Below are 24,811 nucleotides of genomic sequence, written 5' to 3' on the forward strand. Positions count from 1 at the left end.
TCAGGAGCTGTGGGAGGAAGTTGTGCTGTTGGAGAGGCTGAGTAGTACACACCATATCAGGCACAAGGAAGGAGGCCCTGAGGTAAGGGTGAAGTGGAGCTTGAGGAAGTGAGGGCTGCTGTGGGGGAAGTAGCCCAGGGAATTGTACTTGTCATGTTTCTAAAAGGTCAGCTACCATAGCTGATACTATTAGGGTCCCTGGGCTGCAGCCCGGAGTAGAGGGCGGGCCCAGGCTCCCTGCCCCACCTTTGCCCCCTTATTAATCACTGAGACTGGGAGACAACAGAGACTGTGCAAGGAAGGATAACTTCTCCTCACCTCCCTCACTGGCTTATGATGAAAATGGCTCAGTAGACTGTGACCCTTGTCTCTAGAGAGAGAAGGGTTACATGGAGGATCACGGTGAGCCTCTGAGGCTAGCGAAATCCCCCAGGAAACGCGGGACCCACGGAGGCAAGGACAGAGCTTTGTCACAACTGGTGTCAGGAGTGGGATTTCATTCACAGCGTGGCGGAAGAAAGAGGTTTTTTAAAAAAAAAGTGCACTGTGGTTTTGGATTTTTTTTTTTGGTTGTTTGCTTTGTACCACAATGGAGGAGGTGGTCAGGGCTCTGGTACAAGCCACGGCAGCCCAGCAGGAGGCTACCCGGGTTCAGGCAATGGCACAACAGGAGTCTATGCAGCTACAGCAGGAAACCAATCAATTGTTGATGAGCCAGGCGACCCAAGATCATGCCTTCTTGAGAGAGGTGGTGGACCAGCTGAAGATCCTCACCACCCAGGCCCGGAGGTCCGACGGGACGCGAACCCTGAGGGCCACTGGTTGTCTGCCAAAGATGACGTCAGGAGATGACGTAGAGGCATATCTCCTCTCATTTGAAAGGACTGCTCAGCGTGAGGTGTGGTCCCAGCAGCAGTGGGCCAGCATTCTCGCCCCTTGTGGGAGGGGAGGCAACCTAGTGACAGAGGATGTGGAAAAAGCTAATGTACTCAATGCTTTTTTTGCCTCTGTTTTCACTAACAAGGTCAGCTCCCAGACTGCTGCGCTGGGCATCACAAAATGGGGAAGAGATGGCCAGCCCTCTGTGGAGATAGAGGTGGTTAGGGACTATTTAGAAAAGCTGGACATGCACAAGTCCATGGGGCCGGACGAGTTGCATCCGAGAGTGCTGAAGGAATTGGCGGCTGTGATTGCAGAGCCCTTGGCCATTATCTTTGAAAACTCATGGCGAACGGGGGAAGTCCCGGATGACTGGAAAAAGGCTAATGTAGTGCCCATCTTTAAAAAAGGGAAGAAGGAGGATCCTGGGAACTACAGGCCAGTCAGCCTCACCTCAGTCCCTAGAAAAATCATGGAGCAGGTCCTCAAAGAATCAATCCTGAAGCACTTACACGAGAGGAAAGTGATCAGGAACAGTCAGCATGGATTCACCAAGGGAAGGTCATGCCTGACTAATCTAATCGCCTTTTATGATGAGATTACTGGTTCTGTGGATGAAGGGAAAGCAGTGGATGTATTGTTTCTTGACTTTAGCAAAGCTTTTGACACGGTCTCCCACAGTATTCTTGTCAGCAAGTTAAGGAAGTATGGGCTGGATGAATGCACTATAAGGTGGGTAGAAAGCTGGCTAGATTGTCGGGCTCAACGGGTAGTGATCAATGGCTCCATGTCTAGTTGGCAGCCGGTGTCAAGTGGAGTGCCCCAGGGGTCGGTCCTGGGGCCGGTTTTGTTCAATATCTTCATAAATGATCTGGAGGATGGTGTGGATTGCACTCTCAGCAAATTTGCAGATGATACTAAACTGGGAGGAGTGGTAGATACGCTGGAGGGGAGGGATAGGATACAGAAGGACCTAGACAAATTGGAGGTTTGGGCCAAAAGAAATCTGATGAGGTTCAATAAGGATAAGTGCAGGGTCCTACACTTAGGATGGAAGAATCCAATGCACCGCTACAGACTAGGGACCGAATGGCTAGGTAGCAGTTCTGCGGAAAAGGACCTAGGGGTGACAGTGGACGAGAAGCTGGATATGAGTCAGCAGTGTGCCCTTGTTGCCAAGAAGGCCAATGGCATTTTGGGATGTATAAGTAGGGGCATAGCGAGCAGATCGAGGGACGTGATCGTTCCCCTCTATTCGACACTGGTGAGGCCTCATCTGGAGTACTGTGTCCAGTTTTGGGCCCCACACTACAAGAAGGATGTGGATAAATTGGAGAGAGTCCAGCGAAGGGCAACAAAAATGATTAGGGGTCTAGAGCACATGACTTATGAGGAGAGGCTGAGGGAGCTGGGATTATTTAGTCTGCAGAAGAGAAGAATGAGGGGGGATTTGATAGCTGCTTTCAACTACCTGAAAGGGGGTTCCAAAGAGGATGGCTCTAGACTGTTCTCAATGGTAGCAGATGACAGAACGAGGAGTAATGGTCTCAAGTTGCAATGGGGGAGGTTTAGATTGGATATTAGGAAAAACTTTTTCACTAAGAGGGTGGTGAAACACTGGAATGCGTTACCTAGGGAGGTGGTAGAATCTCCTTCCTTAGAGGTTTTTAAGGTCAGGCTTGACAAAGCCCTGGCTGGGATGATTTAACTGGGAATTGGTCCTGCTTCGAGCAGGGGGTTGGACTAGATGACCTTCTGGGGTCCCTTCCAACCCTGATATTCTATGATTCTATGATTCTTGTTTGTGTGGAGAGGCCCAGAAGGCCTACTTTGACTTGCCTGCCACGGATGCCACTGACTATACCCATCTGAAGGCAGAGATCCTAGCACGATCAGGGGTAATGGCAGTGGTAAGGGCCCAGAGGTTCCATGAGTGGAAATACCAGGAGAACAAACCCCCGAGGTCCCAGCTATTCGACCCCATACACCTTGCGCGGCAGTGGTTACAACCCGAGGTGTGCAGGCAGGAGGAGATTTTGGAGACCCTGGTCATAGACCATTACATGCGGGGACTGCCGCCAGATCTCCGCAAATGGGTAGGCCAGAACGATCCGTCCACGTACGACGAGATGATCACACTGGTAGAAATATGGATGACAGCCAGGGAACTGACCCGACTACCCAAGGAAGGCCCCTTTCGAAGCAAGCACCCGAGCCCAACCCTGGAAGGTTGGGCAGCCAAACCCCCGGGGAGTCCTTGGTGGAAGGAGGTGGGGGGGCCCGAAAACCAGCGGGACCCCAGAAGGAAGGGATTGGCCTGAGTGGGGGGAACCCCGGGACTAAACCCCCTAGCCCCTGGGATAGGGGAGTGATTAAAAGCAATTATAGATGTTATGCCTGGGGAGTGGGGACACATAGCAGCACAGTGTCCCAGCACCGAGGAGCCTATGCAATGTAACTTGGGGGATTGGGAGGTCCCATGCTCCCTTATCCACCTCGCGGGGGTCGCATTAGCCCCGCATAATTACACCAGGCCAGTGAGGATAAATGGAGCAGAGACTACAGCGCTTGTGGACTCTGGGAGTGCTATCACCCTCATATCGGGTAAGCTGGTAAAAAGTAGTCAGCTGCTACAAGCCAAACGCGTAGCAGTGATGTGCGTGCATGGGGCCGTGAGCCATTACCCCCCCATCCCAGTGGAGACAGAGGTTCAGGGAAACCCCACTGAGGTGACCAAGGGCATAGTTCCTAAACTCCCATATCCTGTAGTTATTGGGAGGGACTATCCAGGGTTGATAATTTACTCCTACTCCCCCTGGAGAGGCTGGAGGGAGGTGGGGACCGTGAGGACAGCGACTCGTCACCGGGGGAATGTCAACCCTCAATGTTAGCTGAGATTTCTCAGGATCTGTTCTCAGCCGCCCCGAAAGACCCAGAAGACAAAAAAAGAGAGGAAGGCCGCGAAGGCCTTGGGAACCCGGATCCTGACCCAGTGCCAGAAGACCTCCCTAGTAGGCAGATGGACGCGAGCAGCCGACAGAGAAACTTCCACCACAGAAGGTGAGCCAGAAGCTGCCCCCAGCCATGACGGCGGCGAGCCGTTGGAAGAAGCAGCAGCCGGCCCCTGGGAACTTGGGCAGGTTAGTCCCGGGAGAGAGACTTTTGGGCGGGACCAGGCAGAGGACCCCAGGTATGATAACACCAGGAAAGAGGTGGCCGAGATCGATGGGATACCCGTGGATGGGAAGGTCCGGGGTCCCAGACCTTACTTTATAGTGAAGAAAGATCTCCTGTACTGCGTGGTGCAGATGCAGGAGCAAGAGATACAACAACTTCCGGTGCCACGAAAACATCAAAAAACCATATTGAGTCTCACTCACAGTCACCTGTTGGGAGGACACCTAGGGGTAGAGAAAACCCAGGCATGGATCCTGCGGAGGTTCTTCTGGCCAGGAGTACATGAAGATGTCCGGCGATACTGCACCTCTTGTCCAGAGTGTCAGTTACATAGCCCTCGCCCGCACTTGCGGGCTCCTTTGATACCTCTTCCAATAATAGAGGTTCCTTTCGAACGGATAGCCATGGATCTGGTAGGGCCCCTAGAGAAGACAGCTCGGGGCCACCAACATGTGCTTGTTGTACTGAACTATGCAACCCGGTACCCAGAAGCTGTTCCCCTGCGCAACACAGCTTCCAAGACAATAGCTAAGGAGCTAGTACAGATCTTTGCCCGGGTTGGGCTACCCAAGGAGATATTGACTGATCAAGGGACACCTTTCATGTCCAAGTTGATGAAAGATCTCTGTTCATTGCTCCATGTACAAGCCCTGCGGACCTCTGTATACCACCGGCAAAGAGATGGCCTTGTCGAAAGGTTCAATAGGACCCTCAAGGCCATGATCAGGAAAGTGGTGAGCCGGGATGGGAAAGATTGGGATACCCTATTGCCTTACCTCATGTTCGCCATCCAGGAGGTTCCGCAAGCCTCCACGGGTTTCCCTCCATTCGAACTACTATATGGGCGCCACTCTCGGGGCATACTGGATATAGCCAGAGAAGCCTGGGAAGAGGAGCCAAATCCCGGAAGGAACATAGTTGAGCATTTACTGCAGATGAGAGATCGGATAGCCCGAGTTACGCCCATTGTACGGGAACACTTGGAGAGAGCACAGGAGACCCAACGAACCCATTATAACCACCAAGCGAAGCTTCGACGGTTCCAACCAGGGGATCGGGTGATGGTACTGGTACCCACAGCAGAAGGTAAACTGTTGGCCCAGTGGCAGGGACCCTAGGAAATAATCGAAGCCGTGGGAGAGGTGAACTATAAGGTGCGGCAGCCAGGCCGCTGGAAATCGGAGCAAATTTACCACATCAATCTTCTAAAACCTTGGCATGATCGAGAGGCATGCTTAGTCATGCAGGATACCCTTCCCCAGGAGGATGACAAGCAAGTGAGGATATCATCCGACTTGACGCCGATCCAAAAGATCGAGGCAGCCGACATGATTAATCGCAACCGAGATGTGTTCTCTACAAAACCAGGGCGGACGACTGAGACCTATCACCATATCCGCACGATCCCCGGAGCCAAGGTAACATTGAGACCCTACCGAATCCCAGCAGCCAAAAGAGAAGAAATCAAGGCCGAAGTAAAGAAAATGTTAGAAGTAGGGGTTGTTGAAGAATCTTACAGTCAGTGGTCCAGTCCAATTGTTCTAGTGCCTAAACCTGACGGTACCATGAGATTCTGTAATGACTTTCGCCGACTGAATGAAATATCCCAGTTTGATGCATACCCCATACCACGCATCGACGAACTGGTGGACCGACTGGGTAGTGCCCGATTCTTGACTACACTGGATCTGACAAAAGGGTACTGGCAGATTCCTCTGACCAAAGAAGCTAAAGAAAAGACAGCATTCTCCACCCCAGATGGGCTATTCCAGTACACCGTCCTCCCTTTTGGGCTACATGGGGCCCCAGCCACATTCCAGCGCCTCATGGATAAGCTGCTGCGCCCCCAAACTAGTTTTGCAGCTGCATACCTAGATGATATCATCATCCACACGCCAGACTGGGGAACCCACTTGGAGAAAGTTGAGGCAGTACTTCCCACCTTAAGGCGGGCTGGCCTCACTGCTAATCCCGCTAAATGTGCCATAGGGCTAGCAGAGGCTAGGTACCTGGGATATATTGTGAGAAGGGGCATAGTGAAGCCCCAAAAGAATAAGCGACAGGCAATTCAAAACTGGCCCCTGCCGACCCAAAAGAAGAAGGTCTGTGCATTCCTAGGTGTGGTAGGCTACTACCGACGTTTTATTCCCGACTTCGCCACAGTAGATAACAGCCTGCTACAATGACTAGCTAATGGAGTTACTCCCTTAGCTCCAGCAGCTGCGCTGTGTGCTTTCAGCAGACAAGTCCTGGGTTTGATTCCTGCTAATGACTCAAGCTGGTTCCTTGGTGATTCCAGCTCCTTCCCCAGCCTTAGCAGCTGCTGAGGGTTAGGTTAATGGGGTTCCAGAAATTAATGGGCTTTCTGAGCCCAAGCTCTATTAAAGGTTGTCCAACATAGAGTCCTCGGCTCCGTCTCAGCCCAGTTTGCTTTGCAAAGACCTGACCTTCCCCTCCTCAAAGCTCTGCTATGAAAGAGCATCTTGGGCTCTGATTGCAGCTGCAGGTTTGGGGGGATGTTGCAGCTTCTAATGACGTCCCCAATGCCTTACACTCGAGCCTCGGCGGAATTAAGCAGCATGGCAAGAGACATGGCGACCTTGAGTCCCTGGGCTCAGTTTCCAATTGTAAGACAGGCTGGGAGTCAGAACAGACACTTTGCCCGGGTGTGGCGCAGAGAAAGAGCAAGAACTCAGGGCAACCTGGTTAGTTTCACCCTCCATGCGTGCGGGTTAGTTTCAGAGGTCCTGGGTAAGCTCAGTGGCCGTGCATTAACAGCATCGCCAACGCCAAGCAATCAAGAAAAGCCCCAAACCCTGAGCCAGGCTGTAAAAAAGTCACGAGATTGGTTTAAAAAATCACGAGATTTTTTTTTTTTTTAAATCCATTTTGGCTTTGTTTTGTTTGGCTCTGGTTTGGGAGCTGTCAGTCACCCCAGCGTAACATTTGTCAGGTTTTCGTCCCCCATGTGGGCCATGCCCTAATTTTGATTTTAGCCAAAAACGGAATCAAGTGACTCCAGGAGGTGGGGCTTTAGGGCAACGCCAAGCGTCAGTAACACTGCAGAAAAGCCAGAAACTTCATGCCTTTGCCACGACTGTTTCCAGCTCCCGTTCTACCTGTGCAGATCTTAGACGAATCCCTTTGACTCTTCCCAAATCCCCAACTGCATTTACACCTGTAACTCCCTGGCATGTTGATGCAGTTCCCGTGGGGCTCACAGACTATGGCGTTTCGCTGGCACTCGTCAATGTCTGCAAGGAGAGAGAAAGCGCTAGGTCAAGCTGATCTAGGAGCTGTACCTTGGGCACTGGGGTGACGCTGCTGGGGGATCCTCCAGGCGTCCGAAATGCACCGTGCTCTGGGGAGACGGGGCTGGTTAGAACCAGGAGTTCAGTTACTGGGTCAGCGAACGGGAGCAAGTTGGCTATTGTCTGGAATGAGCCGCTCCAGCTGGGAAGGGAAAAGCAGCCCCCCCCCCAGGACACGTGCCTGCTGCTTGCTAAAGCTATCAAGCGGATCTGGCGATGCCCCGTGCCGCAATATCAGTGCAGATGGCAATGCCTGAATGAGCCGTCCGCCCCTGGAAGGGACAAATGGGGAACTGCTTTGGAGGAAGGGGATAGAGAACAACATGAGGGCTAGTCTAATGCCTTGATATCAGTCAATGGGGTGACCCCCTCTGCATCCCATGAGCTGCCCTGGGCACCCCCTTGCATAAAGGACAGTGCAGAACCAGAGGGGGTTCAGGGACAGGCAATGAGAATGATCAGGGGCCTGGAAAAGCCCTCTACAGAGAGAGATTGAAAAGACGGACTGTCAGTTTAGAGTGAATGTAAGACGGGATGTGCTAAGAGTCTCTACGTGACTGACGGGGATAGAGAAGGGAGATGGGGAGCTTCTGTTCTCCCCATCTCATAACACGAGAGCAGGGGCCAGTCAGGTAAGTTAGAAGAGGGGAAATTCGAAACTGAGCCAAGGAAAGGCTGTTCTGCGCAATGTGCGATTAGCCTGTGGAACTCCTCACCACAGGAGTCACTGAGGCCAAGACTTTAGAAGGATTCAAGGAGCGACTGGACACTCATACGGATGATGAGAACAGCCGGAGTGATCAGAGTTAAAGGGCACAAATGTTTGGGAAGAGAGAGAACCTCCTGCTGTGGGCTTCAGCCCACCTGAGTATTAGAGACCAGGAAGTGAGGGCAGATTATCCCCCGGCTGCCACTGCAGGGCTCTTCCACCGTCCTCGGCAGCATCTGGCTTTGGCCCCTTGGAGCCGGGATACCAGGCTAGACGGGCCTCAGCTCTGATCCCGTCTGTACCGTGCAAGTGCCAGCGTTACTTATGTCTCAGCCTGGCCGGCGCCTTCGTTTCGCCTCTTCAGAAGCTGAGCTGCTCCCAGGGCAGACTGAACCCTGGGAGAACCAACCGGCTGCGTCCTGCCCAGTTCTGCCTCCTCTGCCCCTCGACCCTGCGACCGCTCGCGGGTTCTCCCGAACGCACCAAGGCGGCGCCGCGTTTCCAGAGCCCTGCTTTACTCCGGGAACAACGTACGATCGGGTTCCGCCCCCGAAGGCTTCCAAGAGTCCACGCGGGATGGGAACGGAGCTTCCAGCATCCTTATCCCACCTGTCCTGGTTCGATCGGGATGTTTATAGCAGGTAGCGCCGCAGACGGGGCACCGTGGTGCCAGGTGCTGTACACACATCCAGCCACAGCCGCTGCTCCAACGCGCTTTCCCCCTGCTCCCACGCTCTGTCTGCTGAAGACGGGGCGCCATGCGCTGGGTTCTTGGTGGGGTGGCCAGAGCTCTCCCCTCCCTCAGGCACACGGGTGTCCCGAGGCTTCCAGACTCGCTCCGAGTTGCAGGGAGCTGAGACTGGGTGTCTCCAGGGGCTTCAGTACACGGGGAAATTGACAGTAACAACTCCTGTGGAATAGCTCCCCATCTGGACACTCTGGTCTGGAATAATCAGTGCACTTCCAAAGAGAACAGCGATCGCGATCAATTCCCCCCAGGGGCAAGCCCTAGGGATTCTCCCCACGGCTCCCGATACCAGCTATCCCCGGACAATCCCCGGGACGCTGGCTGAGATAACTGCGGCGCTGACTTCTTCTTGTGCCTCGACCCGCCCCAGGACACTGGCTGGGGTTATCCCCCGTGGGCTGGGGCTGGGTGCAGGAACGGCTGGGCAAGGTCTCTGCCAGGGGAAGCGTTTGAACGAATGGGCTCCTGAGTTCTCCCAGTTCTACCGACCCGGGGCTCTGCGCCCCCCAACGGGGATGTAAAGGGCAGTTCCCATGGGAACGGCCGGCTGGGACTTGGTACAAGCTCTAACTACCGGCTGAATGTCGCAAATGAGGGCTTGGAACCCCCTGGCCCCTTCTCCCGTCAGGACGCCCTGGCTGCCTAAGGGGGCATAATGGCCCCCTAAGGAAACACCCTCCCATCCAGGGGGCTCCCTGTCAGTGTGGAGCTGGAAAAGGCTCTGCTCCCAGCCGTGAGGGAGGGGGCAGATTGGGGGCGTGGCCGGGGTGCCCTGGGCTGGGGCTATTCCCTGCTCCCCAGGGCCCATAGGGGCAGAGCGCACTGGGCTGTGTGTGCACCATACACGAGGTCCCTTCCCAGGCTCAGGGGGCTCCAGCAGCCTGGATTCTCTGTGCTGGGGACAGCGAGGGTCCCCACCGGTCTCCCCGGCGCCTCCCCGCAAACCTAGGGGTTTATTCCCAATCCAAACACCGAGGCAGGGGAGATCCTGGCCCCAGGAGTTGAGGGTCACGGCGGATCACAGCCCCGGTGAGTGGATCAGGTGCCTTTGCTGCAGCCAGCAGCAGCCTCTGGTGCAGCACCAGGCCTGGAACGAGCGCGGGGGTGTGTGTGGGGGGTGCAGGGGGACTGAGCAGGGTGCGGTGGGGGCCAGGGGAGAGCTCACCCTGGCAGGTGTTCTCCCTCGCGTGTGTGAAGCTGGCTTTCCCAGAGCTGGGCTCGTAGCCATCGATGCAGGTGCAGGAGTAATTCCCAGGCACGTTGGTCCAGTTTGCATGGGGTCCGCAGTCTGCCGGGCTCGGGCCCTGACACTCGTCAATACCTGCAGCACAAGAGGGGACGCTCTGTACGGTCCTGGCAGGGAGACGCTCCTGTATCATCCACCTGTACTGAGCTGGGTGATGGGACCCAGGCGACCGGGCCCCTGGGAGCTTAACAATCACAGGCCTGATTCTCAGCTATGCTCTGGCCACGCTAGGCTGCTCCGGCAGCGGAACGGCCACTCGAGAATATGGTGTATTGAAAACTGTGTTAGCATCACAAGCTCTCACTTTACATCTGCAAGGGGCTTTCCCGGAGCTTCTTGCATGCTCGGGGGCTCAGGTGACAAGCAGGTGATCTGGGGTTTCCAGCAGTGTGTCTGCCAAAGAGCCAGCCTAGAGCATAGTGGGGTTAGTTGTGCCTGTTTGCCTTCAGGAGCAGCCTGCTTTGTCTCTCTCTGTTTGGGGTCCTCGTGTGCTAGGGTTCTGGATTCTAAGAATAACCCTGTGTTAAGCTGCAGGCTGCCAGGAAGAGGATGTGATGCTTTGTTTCTAACTAGCACAGCTCCAGGCATTGTCGTTCCCCATAGAAACAGCCAGTCCCTCTTCAAAACCCAACATATTCACAGCCTCCATGCCCCGGTAGCAGTGAGTTCCAGAGGCTAATGCTGCCCTGGGTGGAGGAGGAGTATTTCCTTGTATCTGCTTTGAATTTTCCCCTTTTTCAATTCAGTTTAATCCACAGGCTGCCCCCTTGCTCACTGGTCTTTCTAAAGCTCGCGATTTTCTAAGCTAATCTGATTTTCTTTTAATGCCTGGGATTGTCGTCACGAGCTCAGCCGTGCACTTAAGATCCACTGGAGCCGAATTAAGTGCGTAGCTGTGCAGGGATGGAGCTAAGCATGTGCTTTGCTGACTCGGGGCCTCAGGGAGCACAGACAGGGACCAGCACAAAGCGATTTAGCAGCTGGAAGTTCCAGCGTCCCCCGGTGGAGACACCAGCATGTGGGTATCCCCTGCAACGGGACTTGCACTGGTGCATGCGCCAGCTTCACCAATGCAAAGGGGTCTCCGAATCCACTGGACTGCGAGCTCAGAAAGACCTCTCGGTCTGTGCCCTGGGCAAACTCCCTGCCCTAGGGGAGCGACGCAGAGCTGGCCAGCCCGTGTGTCCCTGAGTGCGGAGCTGGCCAGCCCGTGTGTCTCCGAGCCATGCCGCTGGAAGCCAGGGTGCCTCAGGGAAGCCCGGGGCTGGGCTGGCAATGCCAGTCACAGCACATGCCCCCTCACAGCGCTGCCTACGCAGGGAACTTGGGGTCCCTCGAACTAGCAGCTGCACCCCCTAGAGGCCAGAGGAGAGCATGGCTGCCTGCCCCCAGCGGAAGCTCAAGCAATAGGGGACCGGGGGCCAAGTCAAGAACGCTTTAGCCGAGTTCCCAGAGCTGTTCCCGGGGCCACTTCCCAGGCTCCGCAGGGCACTAGCCGCTCAGATGCTGCATGCCGGGGCCAGAAGGGTCCCCTCCTCTCTCCCCAGCGCATCTCTGCAGCATGAGGAGTTTGCTCCGTGGGTCTGTTTCTAACCCCGAGGGTTTATTCCCTGTCCAAGTGCCCCATGCTCTGCGGGAGCAGGTGAGGGCCACGTCTCATCACAGCCTCGCAGATGGCCCCAGGCCACTGCCAAAGCCAACAGCAGCCCCAGTGCAGCGCCAGGCCTGGAACGAGCATTTGTGTGTGTGTGGGGGGTCTCAGAAGGTGGGGGCCAGGGGAGCGCTCACCCTGGCAGGTGTTCTCACTCGCGTCTGTGAAGTTGGTTTTCCCAGAGCTGAGCTTGTAGCCATCGATGCAGGTGCAGTAGTAAGTCCCAGCCGTGTTCATGCACATTGCATTGCGTCCACAGTCTGGCGGCCTCGGCCACAGACACTCGTTAATATCTGTAATGCAAGAGGGGACGCTCTGTACAGTCCTGGCAGGGAGACGTTCCCTGTATCACACCTCCGAGTCCCCTGCACTAAGCTGGGTAATGGGACCCAGGAGACCGGGGCCCTGAGCAGTTAGTGATTAAGGCCGTGGTTCTCAGTTACCCATTTCTGCTGCTGGAATGTCATAAACAGCCCCCTGAGCCTCCAGTCCCAGGTACAGGGGCAGAGGGGCGGGGTTCGGCCCCACAAACACCCAGATCCCCCATGTGAGGGGAGGGTGGGGAGACGTCCCCCTGGGGCTCCAGGCTCCCTGTGTTTTGGGGTTGGGGAATGACAAGCTGCCTGTCCTCTGCCCCCTCCCTCCTTGGATCCCTGCGGGGTGTGGGTGAGAGGGTAGCCAGGGCTGCCCCATTCTGCTCCTCTGGGCAGGGATCCGTGGGGCCCCCACCCTGTGCCCAATTCACAGAGCCTAAGACTCCTGGCTCCTGCTGCTGCAGCTCCTGCTGCTCACTCTGGAGGCCCCCGGTTTGATCCCCAGGATCCTCGCTCCTGCCCCCACTCATTCCCCAGCCGGGCTGAGCACCCTCCACAGGCCCTGGAGTCAATGGAGTTGGCGGCTCTGGCCCTTAATGCCCTGCTCTGTCCCAGCCCCCCGCAGGACAACGTGGGAGCCCCGTTACCTTTGCAGGTCTCCGTTGTGTCGGTGAAGAAGCGATACTTTCTTGGCCGGTACCCATCCAGGCAGGTGCAGTGGGTGTTGTTCACACACTTGGCGTTTGGTGGGCAGGACATATGGTTGTTGCAGTCCTCAGTGGTACCTGCAGGGGCGGGAACAGCTGGGCAGGGTCAGCCAGTGCAGAGCGGCCCCCCCGCCTCCCCCCACAGTGGGATCGAGTCCTTTCACATGCCCCATTCGCTGATTTTCGTCCCTGGGCGCCTGGCAAACAGCTCCGACGCCATCCACCGCCTGGCAACAAGCTGCCCTCGGCTACACAGGAGGCCTTGGCTCCCCGGGGGTGCCCCCGGCACAGACAGGCAGAGCCGCCGGAGCCGGGTGTTGGTTCAAGTGAAACGTTTTCAATCTCACCCAATTTGTCTCCTTTTTGTTGCTGTCGTCGTTACTCTGATTAGCGTCAATTTCAAACCCAAACCTCGCTTCGAACCGGAAAACGGGAATTTTTCGTTTTGAAAATTATTTCATCTCTCCCCGAGTGCAATTTCCCCCCCCCCCCCCGAGTAAAACCAAACATTCCGCCGAACCAAATTGGCATTTTCTGGCAAAAAATGGTTCCTTGGGAAATTCCTGCCCGGCTCTGCTCTGGATTGACTGAGAGCGGAATCAGGTGCGAGGCTAGTCTGGATCCTGAGCTGCCTCCCATGACCCAGATTGTGACCGGCCTACGGGGGGCGCTCCTGGATCCTTTAGCTGCCCGGTGTTTGGGGGCTCCACTGGGATCCGTCCCTCTGGCCAGCGTGAGGGGAAGGATCCCAGTGCAGCTTAGCCAGCTGCAGGGCTTGGGATGGGAGCAGACGGAGCAGGGTGGGTGCAGCACCGGGGGACCCCAGTGGGTCAATGGGAATTTGCCCAAATCCCATCTTGGGATTCGCAGCAGAGCTGGGCTCGGGGCGCAGAGTCCTGATCCCAGACGCCACCCCCAGCTGGGCACATGGATTCCAGGTTTCAATTCAGCCTGATTTTAGAGGGAGGGGGGCACGTACAAATGGCACTTCTAACATCTGAGCCATCAGGGGCTTTGATTTGGGCTGGTCAATAACATGGCCCTTGGCTACAGTGGGGATCTGCCCCTCACTCCAGCCCCCAGTGTAGAGCCCTGGGCCCCAGTGTCTATTCTCTGCTGGCCACGGGGCTGGGAAGCTGAGGGCTACACAGGGCGCCTTCTCCTCTCCCCTGCATGTACACTCCGTGCTCTATAATCCCACCCGAAGACGCCCACGCCAAGGGGCTGCTCCTGGCTCACCAGACCCCTGACTCTGCTCACCTTCCACAAGGGAAGGGACCGGAGGGGGTGGAGGCCAGAGACCCCGGGCAGATGGGAGCGCTCAGGAAGGTTAGCCAGGAGGAGTCGGCCTTACCTTGTACGCCATTATTCTGGGCCACGGTGCCCCACAGGCACAGGGCGATGCAGAGCCCTGGAAGGCAAAGAGACAGGGTAAGGCACCATGGACAGATGATAACCACCACTCAGATGCACCCGCCCCCCCAGCCGCCCCAGTCCTGCCAATCCTGGGCCAAGGGCCAGTCAGTGCCCTGATGATGGTGGAATTAAAAATGCAGACACCTGGTGCTCTGGGAAATCAGCCCCAGCTGGGATCCCTGTTAATATTTTTAACTGGTTCCAGTTGGGAACTGGACTTTGGGCCAGGGCAACTGGGTCTTTTATTGTGTGTATTAGCAACAAAGACCAGGAGCCCCCATTGTCAGGGCTGGATTTATACTTAGGGCGCCCCTAGGTGTAGGGTCTCAGCGGTGTTCCCCGCCCCCCCGGCTTTGAGCTCCGGGGGCCCTGCTGCCTGGAGGCGGCCAGGAGCGGCAGGGTACCCCTGCTGCCGGAAAGTTCTTAACTGCTACGGGTGGCAGGGGAACTCCACCACTTTTAACTTTTAGGTGCCCTGCCTCCCAGCACCCCCTTGCCCACTGCCCAGCGCCCCCCACCCCCTCTGCCCAGAGCTGCCCCATGAACTCCCCCAGAGACCCACTCTCCCAAGCCCTGCCCCCCGGCCCACACTCACTGGCCCCCCTGGGAGGTGACACTGTCTGCCGGGCGGAGCGAGGAGCGCTCCAGCAGTAGGGCTGCATGGGGCTGTCTCCCCCTCAGCCAGCCCTGCCCCCTGCTAGGACCTGGGAGGAAAAAACTTTGAATTTTTAGGCACCCCATAGAATGCCGGCGCCCCTAGGCCCATTGTGCCAGGAGGCGTCCAGAGCCCACCAAAATCAGGGCCCCATTGTGCCAGGTGCTGCACAGAGCCAACCGAGATCAGGGCCACATCACACTCGGTGCTGCACAGACACACAGTGGGCCAGTCTGTGACCCAAAAGGCTCATGGCAATAGGCAAAGGGAAGAGCATTCTCTCCACTTTACAGATGGGGAAACTGAGGCACGGCGAGGGGTGATGACTTACCCAAGGTCACCCAGTGCATCCATGCAATGGACAAACCCACTTGGAAAGGGGAAGCACTGAGGGGGGATGGGGCAAAAAGACAACACAGGCTGTTTTTGATCTGCTTTTCATTTAGGTATCACCCCAGATCCGCCCTCTCATGCTGGTGTTTATTTATAGCCTGTTGCTCTTAGTCATTAACCACACACTGGTGTGAAGAACCACCGAACAGAGGACAGGCAAACAGAGAGAGTTTGCCTGGGAACCCTCCGAGAGGAGCTAAGGTGAGTACTGCATTAGGGGGGCTGTGTTGTGAGCTGGTGGGGTGAATATTCGAGTGTCTGTCTGCTGTGACCATTTGTTTGACCGTGCGCTTGTTTGTTTGAATAGTGTGACTGTTTGACCGTGTGGGTGTTTGATTGAAAAGTGTGAATTGGGAGTGCTTTGTTCCAGGTGGGCCCTGAGTGGTTGATTGGAGGGAAGGCTTTGAGCCGGGCCAGCTGGTTTGAGCCAGCAGCCTTATAAAAACAGAGGGAGTTTGTCTGGGAGTTCGCACAGACATGGATAGTGAGCGATCAGCTGTTGTGACCTGCTCAGAATGTGCCATGTTTGTCTTTCTCCCAGAGGATAGAAGCGACTTCGTCTGTATGAAGTGCAAGCCGGTCTGCATATTGGAAGAGAAGCTTAAAGGACTAGAGAACCAATTATCAATTCTGCATTGCATCAGAGAATATGAAGATTTTCCGGACAGAAGTCAGTGTTTGGTGCTGGAAGCACGAGAGCGTGCAGTGCAGAACGGGGAAGAATATTGGCAGCATGTGACCTCCAGAAGAAAAAAGAAGAGAACCTATGTACCCCCAATGCAGAGAGAGGTGCGAAACTGTTTTCAGGCTCTCTGCACAGGTACTACTGTGGAGAAGGATTTGGAAGAGCCCTCTGAGGAAAGGGATCAGAAGGAGACCCCATCGGCCAGAAGGCATAGGATGCATTGTCCTAGGGATGGGGGTTCCATGACCACCACTCCCAAGAATAGGAGACGGGTGGTGATGGTCGGGGACTCCCTCCTAATGGGGACGGAGTTATCCATCTGCTAACCAGACGGGGAGATTCGAGAAGATTGCTGCTTGCCTGGAGCTAGAATTCAGGATGTGACGGAGTTTCTGCCGAGACTGATTGAGACCTCAGACCGCTACCCCTTCCTACTTCTCCACGTGGGCACCAGTGATACTGCCAAGAATGACCTTGAGCAGATCACTGCAGACTCTGTGGCCCTGGGAAGAAGGATAAAGGAATTTGAGGCACAAGTTGTGTTCTCACCCTGTCAGGGTTCCCTCCCCACTCTGAACTCTAGGGTACAGATGTGGGGACCCACATGAAACCCACCCCAAGCTTATATTTACCAGCTTAGGTTAAAAACTTTCCCAAGGCACAAATTTCACCTTGTTCTTGAACAGTATGCTGCCACCACCAAGTGATTTAGACAAAGAACAGGGAAAGGACCACTTGGAGTTTCTATTTCCCCAAAATATCCCCCCAAGCCCTTACACCCCCTTTCCTAGGGAGGCTTGAGAATAAACAAGATGAGCACAAACCAGCCTTCGATTTTTAAGACCCAAAAAACCCAGTCAGATTCTTAAAAAGCAGAACTTTATTAGAAGAACAAAAAAAGATAAGAGAACAACTCTGTAAGATTAGAATGGAGGATAATCTTACAGGCAGTCAGATTCAAAACATAGAGAATCCCTCTAGACAAAACCTTAAGTTACAAAAAGACACAAAAACAGGAATACACATTTCCTCCAGCACAGCGAATTTCACAAGCCAAAACAAAGAAAACCTAATGCATTTCCTAGCTAGATTACTTACTAACTTTACAGGAGTTGGAGGGCTTGCATCCTTGATCTGTTCCCAGCAAAGGTATCACACAGACAGACAAAAGCCTTTTCCCCCCACTACAGATTTGAAAATATCTTGTCCCCCCATTGGTCATTTTGGGTCAGGTGCCAGCCAGGTTACCTGAGCTTCTTAACCCTTTACAGGTAAAAGGACCTTGCCTCTGGCCAGAAGGGATTTTATAGCACTGTATATAGAAAGGTGATTACCCTTCCCTTTATATTTATGACAAATTCATCCTCCCTGTTGAAGGAAAAGGCCCAGGTAGGGACTGAGGGACTGTCGAATTGTGGAGGTGAATGTGTGGTTAAGCAGGTGGTGTCGGAGAGAGGGCTTTGGATTCTTCGACCATGGGATGTTGTTCCGGGGAGAAGGATTGCTAGGAAGAGATGGGATCCACCTAAGGAAGAGAGGGAAGAGAATCTTCGCAGGCAGGCTTGCTAACTTAGTGAGGAGGGCTTTAAATTACATTTGCCGGGGGATGGTGACCTAAGCCCAGAGGTAAGTGGGGAAGTGGGATACTGGGAGGAAACACAAGGAGGAGGGTACAAGATGGGAAGCCTCCTGATTTTTACTGAGAAAGTAGGGCAATTGGCTAGTTATCTTAGGTGCATGAACACGAATGCAAGAATCCTGGGAAATAAGCAGGAAGAATTGGAAGTCCTGGCACAATCAAGGAACTATGATGTGACTGGAATAACAGAAACTTGGTGAGGCAGTTCACATGACTGGAGCACTGTCATGGATGGGTATAAACTGTTCAGGAAGGACAGGCGTGGGAGGAAAGGTGGAGGAGTTGCGCTGTATGTAAGAGAGCGGTATGATTGCTCTGAGCTCCAGTATGAAACTGGAGAAACTCCAGTTGAGAGTCTTTGGGTTAAGTTTAGAGGCAAGAGCAACAAGGGTGATGTCGTGGTGGGCGTGTGCTATACACCACAGGACCAGGGGGATGAGGTGGACGAGGCTTTCTTTGGAAAATTAACGGAAGTTTCCAGATCACAGGCCCTGGTTCTAATGGGGGCCTTCAATCACCCTGACATCTGCTGGGAGAGACATAAGCAGTGCACAGACAATCCAGGAAGTTTTTGGAAAGTGTTGGAGACAACTTCCTGGTACAAGTGCTGGGGGAACCAACTGGGGGCTGTGCTACTCTTGGCCTGCTGCTTACAAACAGGGAAGAATTGGTCGGGGAAGTAGAAGTGGGTGGCAACCTAGGCAGAGTGACCATGAGATGGTTGAGTTCAGGATCCTGACAAAAGGAAGAAAGGACAGTATCAAAATACAGACCCTGGACTTCAGAAAAGCAGACTTGGACTCCCTTAGGGAACTGATGGGCAGGATCCCTTGGGAGGCTAATATGAGGGGGAAAGGAGTCCAGGAGAGCTAGTTGTATTTTAAAGAAGCCTTATTGAGGGTGCAGGAGCAAACCATCCCGATGTGCAGAAAGAATAGCAAATATGGCAGGCGACCAGCTTGGCTTAACAATGAAATCTTTGGGGAGTTTACCTCAAGAAGGAAGCTTACAAGAAGTGGAAATTTGGACAGATGACTAGAGAGGAGTATAAAAATATTGCTGGATCATGCAGGGGTGTAATCAGGAAGGCCAAGGCACAATTGGAGTTGCAGCTAGCAAGACATGTGAAGGGTAATAAGAAGGGTTTCTACAGGTATGCTAGCAACAAGAAGAAGGTCAGGGAAAATGTGGGACCCTTACTGAATGTGGGAGGCAACCTAGTGACAGATGATGTGGAAAAAGCTGAAGTACTCAATACTTTTTTTACCTCGGTCTTCACAGAAGGTCAACTCCCAGACTGCTGCACTGGACAGCACAGCATGGGGAGGAGGTGAGCAGCCCTCAGTGGCGAAAGAACAGGTTAAGGACTATTTAGAAAAGCTGGACGTGCACAAGTCCATGGATCCAGATCTAATGCATCCAAGGGTGCTGAGGGAGTTGGCTGATGTGATTGCAGTCATTGGCCATTATCTTTGAAAAATCATGGTGATCAGGGGAGGTCCCGGACGATTGGAAAAAGGCTAATGTAGTGCCCATATTTAAAAAAGGGAAGAAAGAGAACCCAGAGAACTACAGACCGGTCAGCCTCACCTCAGTCCCTAACAAAATCATGGAGCAGGTCCTCAAGGAATCCATTTAGAAGCACTTGGAGGAGAGGAAGGTGATCAGGAACGGTCAATATGGATTCACCAAGGGCAAGTCATGCTTGACTAATCTAATTGCCTTCTATGATGAGATAAATGGCTCTGTGAATGAGGGGAAAGCAGTGGACGTATTATTCCTTGACTTTAGCAAATCTTTTGATATGGTCTCCCACAGTATTCTTGCCAGCAAGTTAGAGTAGTATGGATTGGATGAATGGACTATAAGGTGGATAGAAATGGCTAGATTGTCAACGGGTAGTAATCAATGGCTTGATGTCTAGTTGGCAGCCGGTATCAAGCGGAGTGCCCCAGGTGTCGGTCCTGGGGCTGGTTTTATTCAATATCTTCATTAATGATCTGGAGGATGGTGTGGATTGCACCCTCAGCAAGTTTGCAGATGACACTAAGCTGGGGGGAGAGGTAGCTATGTTGGAGGGTAGGGATAGGATATAGAGGGACCTAGACAAATTGGAGGATTGGGCCAAAAGAAATTTAATGAGGTTCAACAAGGACAAGTGCAGAGTCCTGCACTTAGGAGGGAAGAATCCCATGCACCGCTACAGACTAGGGCCCGAATGGCTCAGCAGCAGTCCTACAGAAAAGGACCTAGGGGTTACAGTGGATGAGAAGCTGGATATGAGTCAAGAGTGTGCCCTTTTTGTCAAGAAGGCCAATGGCATTTTGGGATGTATAAGTAGGAGCACTGCCAGCCGATCGAGGGTCATGATCATTCCCCTCTATTCGACATTGGTGAGGCCTCATCTGGAGTACTGTGTCCAGTATTGGGACCCACACTACAAGAAGGATGTGGAAAAATTGGAAAACGTCCAGCAGAGGGCAACAAAAATGATTAGGGGGCTGGAACACATGACTTATGAGGAGAGGCTGAGGAAACTGGGATTGTTTAGTCTGCAGAAGATAAGAATGAGGGGGGATTTGATAGCTGCTTTCAACTACCTGAAAGGGGGTTCCAAAGAGGCTGGATCTAGACTGTTCTCAGTGGTAGCAGATGACAGAATGAGGAGTAATGGTCTCAAGTTGCAGTGGGGGAGGTTTAGGTTGGATATTAGGAAACACTATTTCACTAGGAGGGTGGTGAAGCACTGGAACGGGTTACCTAGGGAGGTGGTGGAATCTCCTTCTTTTGAGGTTTTTAAGGCCCAGCTTGACGAAGCCCTGGCTGGGATGATTTAGTCGGGGATTGGGCCTGCTTTGAGCGGGGGGTTGGACTAGATGACCTCCTGAGGTCCCTTCCAACCCCGATATTCTATGATTCTACGAAACACAGTAGTTTAGAGAAGTAGTGTTGTTTGCAACAGAGAGAACACTGATTTAGTGCTTTAAGACACAGCCAGTACTCACACACTTGTCACTAACTGGCTGACCCCAGGCAAGCACATGTGAGCCACAAGACCTCCAAAATGGTGAGTAACCACAGGGGCTGGGGATCAAGGGAGGGTCTTCCCCAACACTGTGCCTTCCAACCTGGCCCCTATGCGGCTCACCTGTGTGCAGCTATGGTCCCCCCCAGACACATGACGGCTCAGTGGCCCAGGAAAGTTACCATTAGTAGGGCAAGAAACAAAGCAGCTCTGCTGAAGAACCTGTGTCAGCGGATTGCCCAGTATCTCCACGAGAGTTTCCTGGAGATCTCTCAGGGAGATTCCCGTGAAGTGAGGGAGTCAATCAACAGCCTGTTCCACTGCTCAGACTAGGCATGTGGGGGAGACAAGCCTGCTTTCTGCAGCCGTCCTTCCCCCAACAACTCGTTTCAGCGAGTCCCAAAATTAAATCCACTTACCGGGGCCACCTCTCCTGTTTGTGCTTCGCCAACATCCGACAGCTGTGACTGGCTAGCCTCCTCCGGGACAGAAAAGTGCCCCAGGCTGCATGGCTCTCTGACCTCCGAGTCATCCTCTGCCTCTGGGTCCCCCCACCCGCCACAGCCTCGTCCAAGCTTTCCTCCTCCTGGCTCGGTCCACTTCCGACTGGCACGCGAGCCACCGAAGTATCCACAGTGGTCTTTGCAGTGGAGGTGGGGTCGCTGCCGAGTTTCACGTCCAGCCCTTTGTACAACCGGCAGCTCGTGGGCGCAGCACTGGAGCAGCGGTTTGCCTCCTGCGTCTTGTGGTAGGTGTTCCACAGCTCCTTCACTTTGACCCTGCACTGCAATGGATCCCGGTCATGGCCCCTTTCTGTCATGCATCATGTAATCTACCCGTAGGTGTCATAATTCCGACGGCTGGAGCTTCTCAGGAAGGTGGGATATTAGCATCTTCCAAGTTCTATTGTCCGTCTTCAATGGTCCATTAAAGTTGATTGCCTACTGTCCGGTGGCTGTTCCCCAGGTGTAAACCCTCTTATAATTGTTACGTAGTCAATATTCCTAACTTCAGATTCAGAATTGAGAGATGCATACAAATAGGGTAATCATATGCAGTAAATCATAACCTTTCCAATGATACCTTGCATGACGCATCTTGCATAGAACACATCTGTTATGCCATATGGATATCATAACAATATCCTATGAAGAATACGGGGCGTAGCGTCACCTCTGGGTTTTCCCTTCTGTTGGTAAACCGTATGGTCAATTCCTCATCCACACTTTGATTCATTATGCAGTATGCTGAAGAGACCAAATAACCAATATAGGTCTGTTTTATTCTTAAAAGTCTGTAATAGCTGAGGCTGAGTGACTGTCACGGAGGTCACAGAAGTCACGGATTCCGTAACTTTCCGTGACCTCCATGACTCATGATTTCTGAAGTGGCTAGGGCAGTCTTGGTACACCACATACCCCCAACTCCCCAGCAGCAGCAGTAGTTTGGGTGTGGGAGGGGGCTCAGGGCTGGGGCAGGGGGTTGGTGTGCAGGGCGGTGCTTACCTTGGGGCGGGGGCTTCACGGAAGCGGCCAGCATGTCCCTGCAGCTCCTAGGCAGAGGGGCCAGGGGACTCTGTGCACTACCTCTGCCTGCAGGCACTGACCCCGCAGCTCCCATTGGCTGCAGTTCCCAGCCAACGGGAGCTGTGGAGCCGGTGCTCATGGGACGGGCAGCATGTGGAGTCCCCCAGCCTTCCCTCCCCATAGGAGCTGAAGGGACCGCTCCGGCTAGCCCCGCCAACCCTCCCTCTGCCCAGCACCATTAGGGGTCCTGGACCATCTGCTACCATCTCCCTCCCTCCCCACCAGTAACTACAACAGCCTCCCGGGCTGCCCCCCCCGGACCCATGGTTCGCCCCGGGCCATGTCCCTCCAGCACCCATGGTGCCCCCAGGCCACCACCGAAGAGCACCCACAGACCCCCGGCCCAAGTTTTAGTTGGGGGTATATATATAAGTCATGGACGGGTCACAGGCTGCCCGTGACCTGTCCACGACTTTTACTAAAAATACCTGTGACTAAAACATAGCCTTAGTAATATCATATCACCGGAACAGAGGTTCAAGACAACTCCAGTTTCCGGGAACCCGTCTCCTGCACCAGTGTTGAATTCACCTTACAAAGGCTTGCGTCCAAAGTCACACCCCTAAAGCTGTCCCTTTTATACTCAACCTGTTTACAAGGAAAGAGGTACTGTATGCCTCCTCTGAGGCTAGTCTCAACCTACCATCTTTCTACCTTGTTTTTCTGGTACCATACGGTACCCCTTGGTTCTTTGTTCTGGACTCAGGAATTCCAGGTACCAAGAGCGTGATGCACCTCCTAGGCTTGTCCCGTATATATTGTCCTTATTTTTGGGACATTCCAATGAGAGTAACTCCCTGCCTGTTACTACATATGTGCTGATCCTGACAGGTTTCCTGGCTAATGCGAGATATCATGGGATACTTAGCAAAGGTGAACAAGACTATAGAAAGACACAGGCCACCATTCCAGGCCATGTAACTGCTAGAAGTTTATATACAAAAGAATGTTATATGCATTAAGCACATACTATCCATATTAATATATGTAATGTGAATCATACCTAGGGATCATGTGATATATTAGCCTGGCATATATGGGTGAACACTTCAGAAATAGATTTAACCACCACCTAAACAATTCAGCTAGTCCTAAGGACCCAGATCCAATGACCCCATCCCTCTTTACAGGGCTGATAACCCCTTTGAGAGCTGCCAAGCCTGTGTCAGCTTCATGGCAGAGACACATTCTGTGTGGGACTCTCATGATTGGCACAAATGCGGCACATAGAATCATAGAATATCAGGGTTGGAAGGGACCTCAGGAGGTCACCTAGTCCAACCCCCTGCTCAAAGCAGGACCAATCCCCAATTAAATCATCCCAGCCAGGGCTTTGTCAAGCCTGACCTTAAAAACTTCTAAGGAAGGAGATTCCACCACCTCCCTAGGTAACGCATACAGCCTTACGTTCTGCCAGCCTGGGAACTTAACGAATGACACTTGAGTGCTCCCTGGTGGTAGAGCGGGGAACAGGATGAGGAGGAGAAATACTTGAGAGAAATAAAAAAATAAGTGTTTTAAAAATGTTATACACAGAAACAAGCAACAGAGAAAGAGAGAGAGAGATGGTGTCTCCTGGCCCAGGTCTATGGACCAAATTTTGCTTATTTACCCCACTGTGATTCTGGTGTAAATCCAATGAAGTCAATTCTTTCATTAAGAACTATTATTCCTGTAGTAATATTTCGGAACCCCAGCTCTGTGCCATGACAGAAAGCTGGCTAAACCAACTACCTGGAAATTCCCCTTGTGTAATGACTCTGTGTTACAACCCCCAGGCACAGTGGGCATTCCCAGAGGTGAGCGGTATGGCCAATGTAGTCCTACACTCTGGCTATTGCCAGCTGCTGGAATGGTTCCTTGGGACTACAGAGGGTTGAGGATGAATCAGGGAAGGCTTTGGGCTACTCTGCTTCCAGGGACCAGACTGATCCGCAGTTATCCCCTGGGATTCAGTACCTGTGAAAGTGGTGGAAAGCCATCTGGGACCCCTCCATGCTCTGGTCTCATAGTGAGCCCATCTCAGATGAGCCCATCTCAGCCAGCCCCAGGAATCTGGCCAGGTAAATCTAAGGGTAAATCTAAGGGTGTTTCAGTGAATCTGGATGGAGTCTCAATTGGTGTAACATAAGCATTGGAGGGAGCAGAGGAAATTGCGCGTTACACCTAGGTGTAAATTCTAGCTCAAGGAGACATACCTGGGCATCCTCTGACCTAGTTGGCATGCCAAAAATTGAAGTGTGGCCACGCTTGGGCAAGCAACAGGAGCGGCTCCCTGCCCCGACTACGATCCCATCCAGCCCCTCCTGCCCCCATGGCAACACTTCTATTTCTAGCTAGATGAGAGCTAGTGCGACTATGTCTTCATGAGCTGGAACAGTCACCTTCCAGCCCCACTGCAGACCGACCCGTGGGCCCCTCTGGACTCTCCTAGCCCCAACCGAGTTCAGCCCAAGGACTTTGTTCCACTCACCCAATGGATACACATCACCTCGGGTTCCCATGGTGGCTCAGACGCTGTCAGGGCAGGTCGAGTTCTGAGGATTCTGAGCTTTGCAACTTCCTTATCTTCAAGAACTTAGACAGGAAGCCAAGTCGACTCATGTCCTGTTGCATTATATCGTATCAACCAACAGTACTGCATACATGAGAGCACTGTCTTCTCAGCAT

General features: G+C 53.4%; 1 protein-coding gene and 1 long non-coding RNA gene across 8 annotated transcripts in view; one reads left to right on the top strand and one right to left on the bottom strand.

The window, feature by feature from the left end:
* LOC119564798 (adhesion G protein-coupled receptor E3) overlaps positions 1–24,811 on the bottom strand; it is a 56,950-nt gene that overhangs the window by 29,944 nt on the left and 2,195 nt on the right. The window contains exons 1-6 of one of the 7 annotated variants that reach the window (XR_006286754.1): positions 14,754–14,867; positions 14,097–14,153; positions 12,683–12,820; positions 11,859–12,014; positions 9,990–10,145; positions 7,176–7,310 (exon numbers count right to left, since the gene is read on the bottom strand). Coding sequence is in view for 6 of the 7 variants with exons in the window: in XM_043533047.1 (XP_043388982.1) it covers positions 7,176–7,310; positions 9,990–10,145; positions 11,859–12,014; positions 12,683–12,820; positions 14,097–14,153; positions 14,754–14,820 (709 nt within the window). In the remaining variant the exon portion in view is untranslated. Of the gene's footprint in view, positions 1–7,175; positions 7,311–9,989; positions 10,146–11,858; positions 12,015–12,682; positions 12,821–14,096; positions 14,154–14,753; positions 14,868–24,614; positions 24,749–24,811 lie in introns of those variants that run through there. The other 6 variants (XM_043533047.1, XM_043533049.1, XM_043533048.1 and 3 more) reach the window with 6 other exon arrangements.
* Positions 11,949–12,870, top strand: LOC122463406. Its single transcript, XR_006286757.1, has 3 exons — positions 11,949–12,016; positions 12,211–12,216; positions 12,691–12,870. It is a non-coding gene; the product is annotated as an uncharacterized LOC122463406 (long non-coding RNA).

The sequence above is a fragment of the Chelonia mydas genome, chromosome 20, assembly GCF_015237465.2.
Source record: "Chelonia mydas isolate rCheMyd1 chromosome 20, rCheMyd1.pri.v2, whole genome shotgun sequence".
Classification (NCBI taxonomy): Eukaryota; Metazoa; Chordata; order Testudines; family Cheloniidae; genus Chelonia; species Chelonia mydas.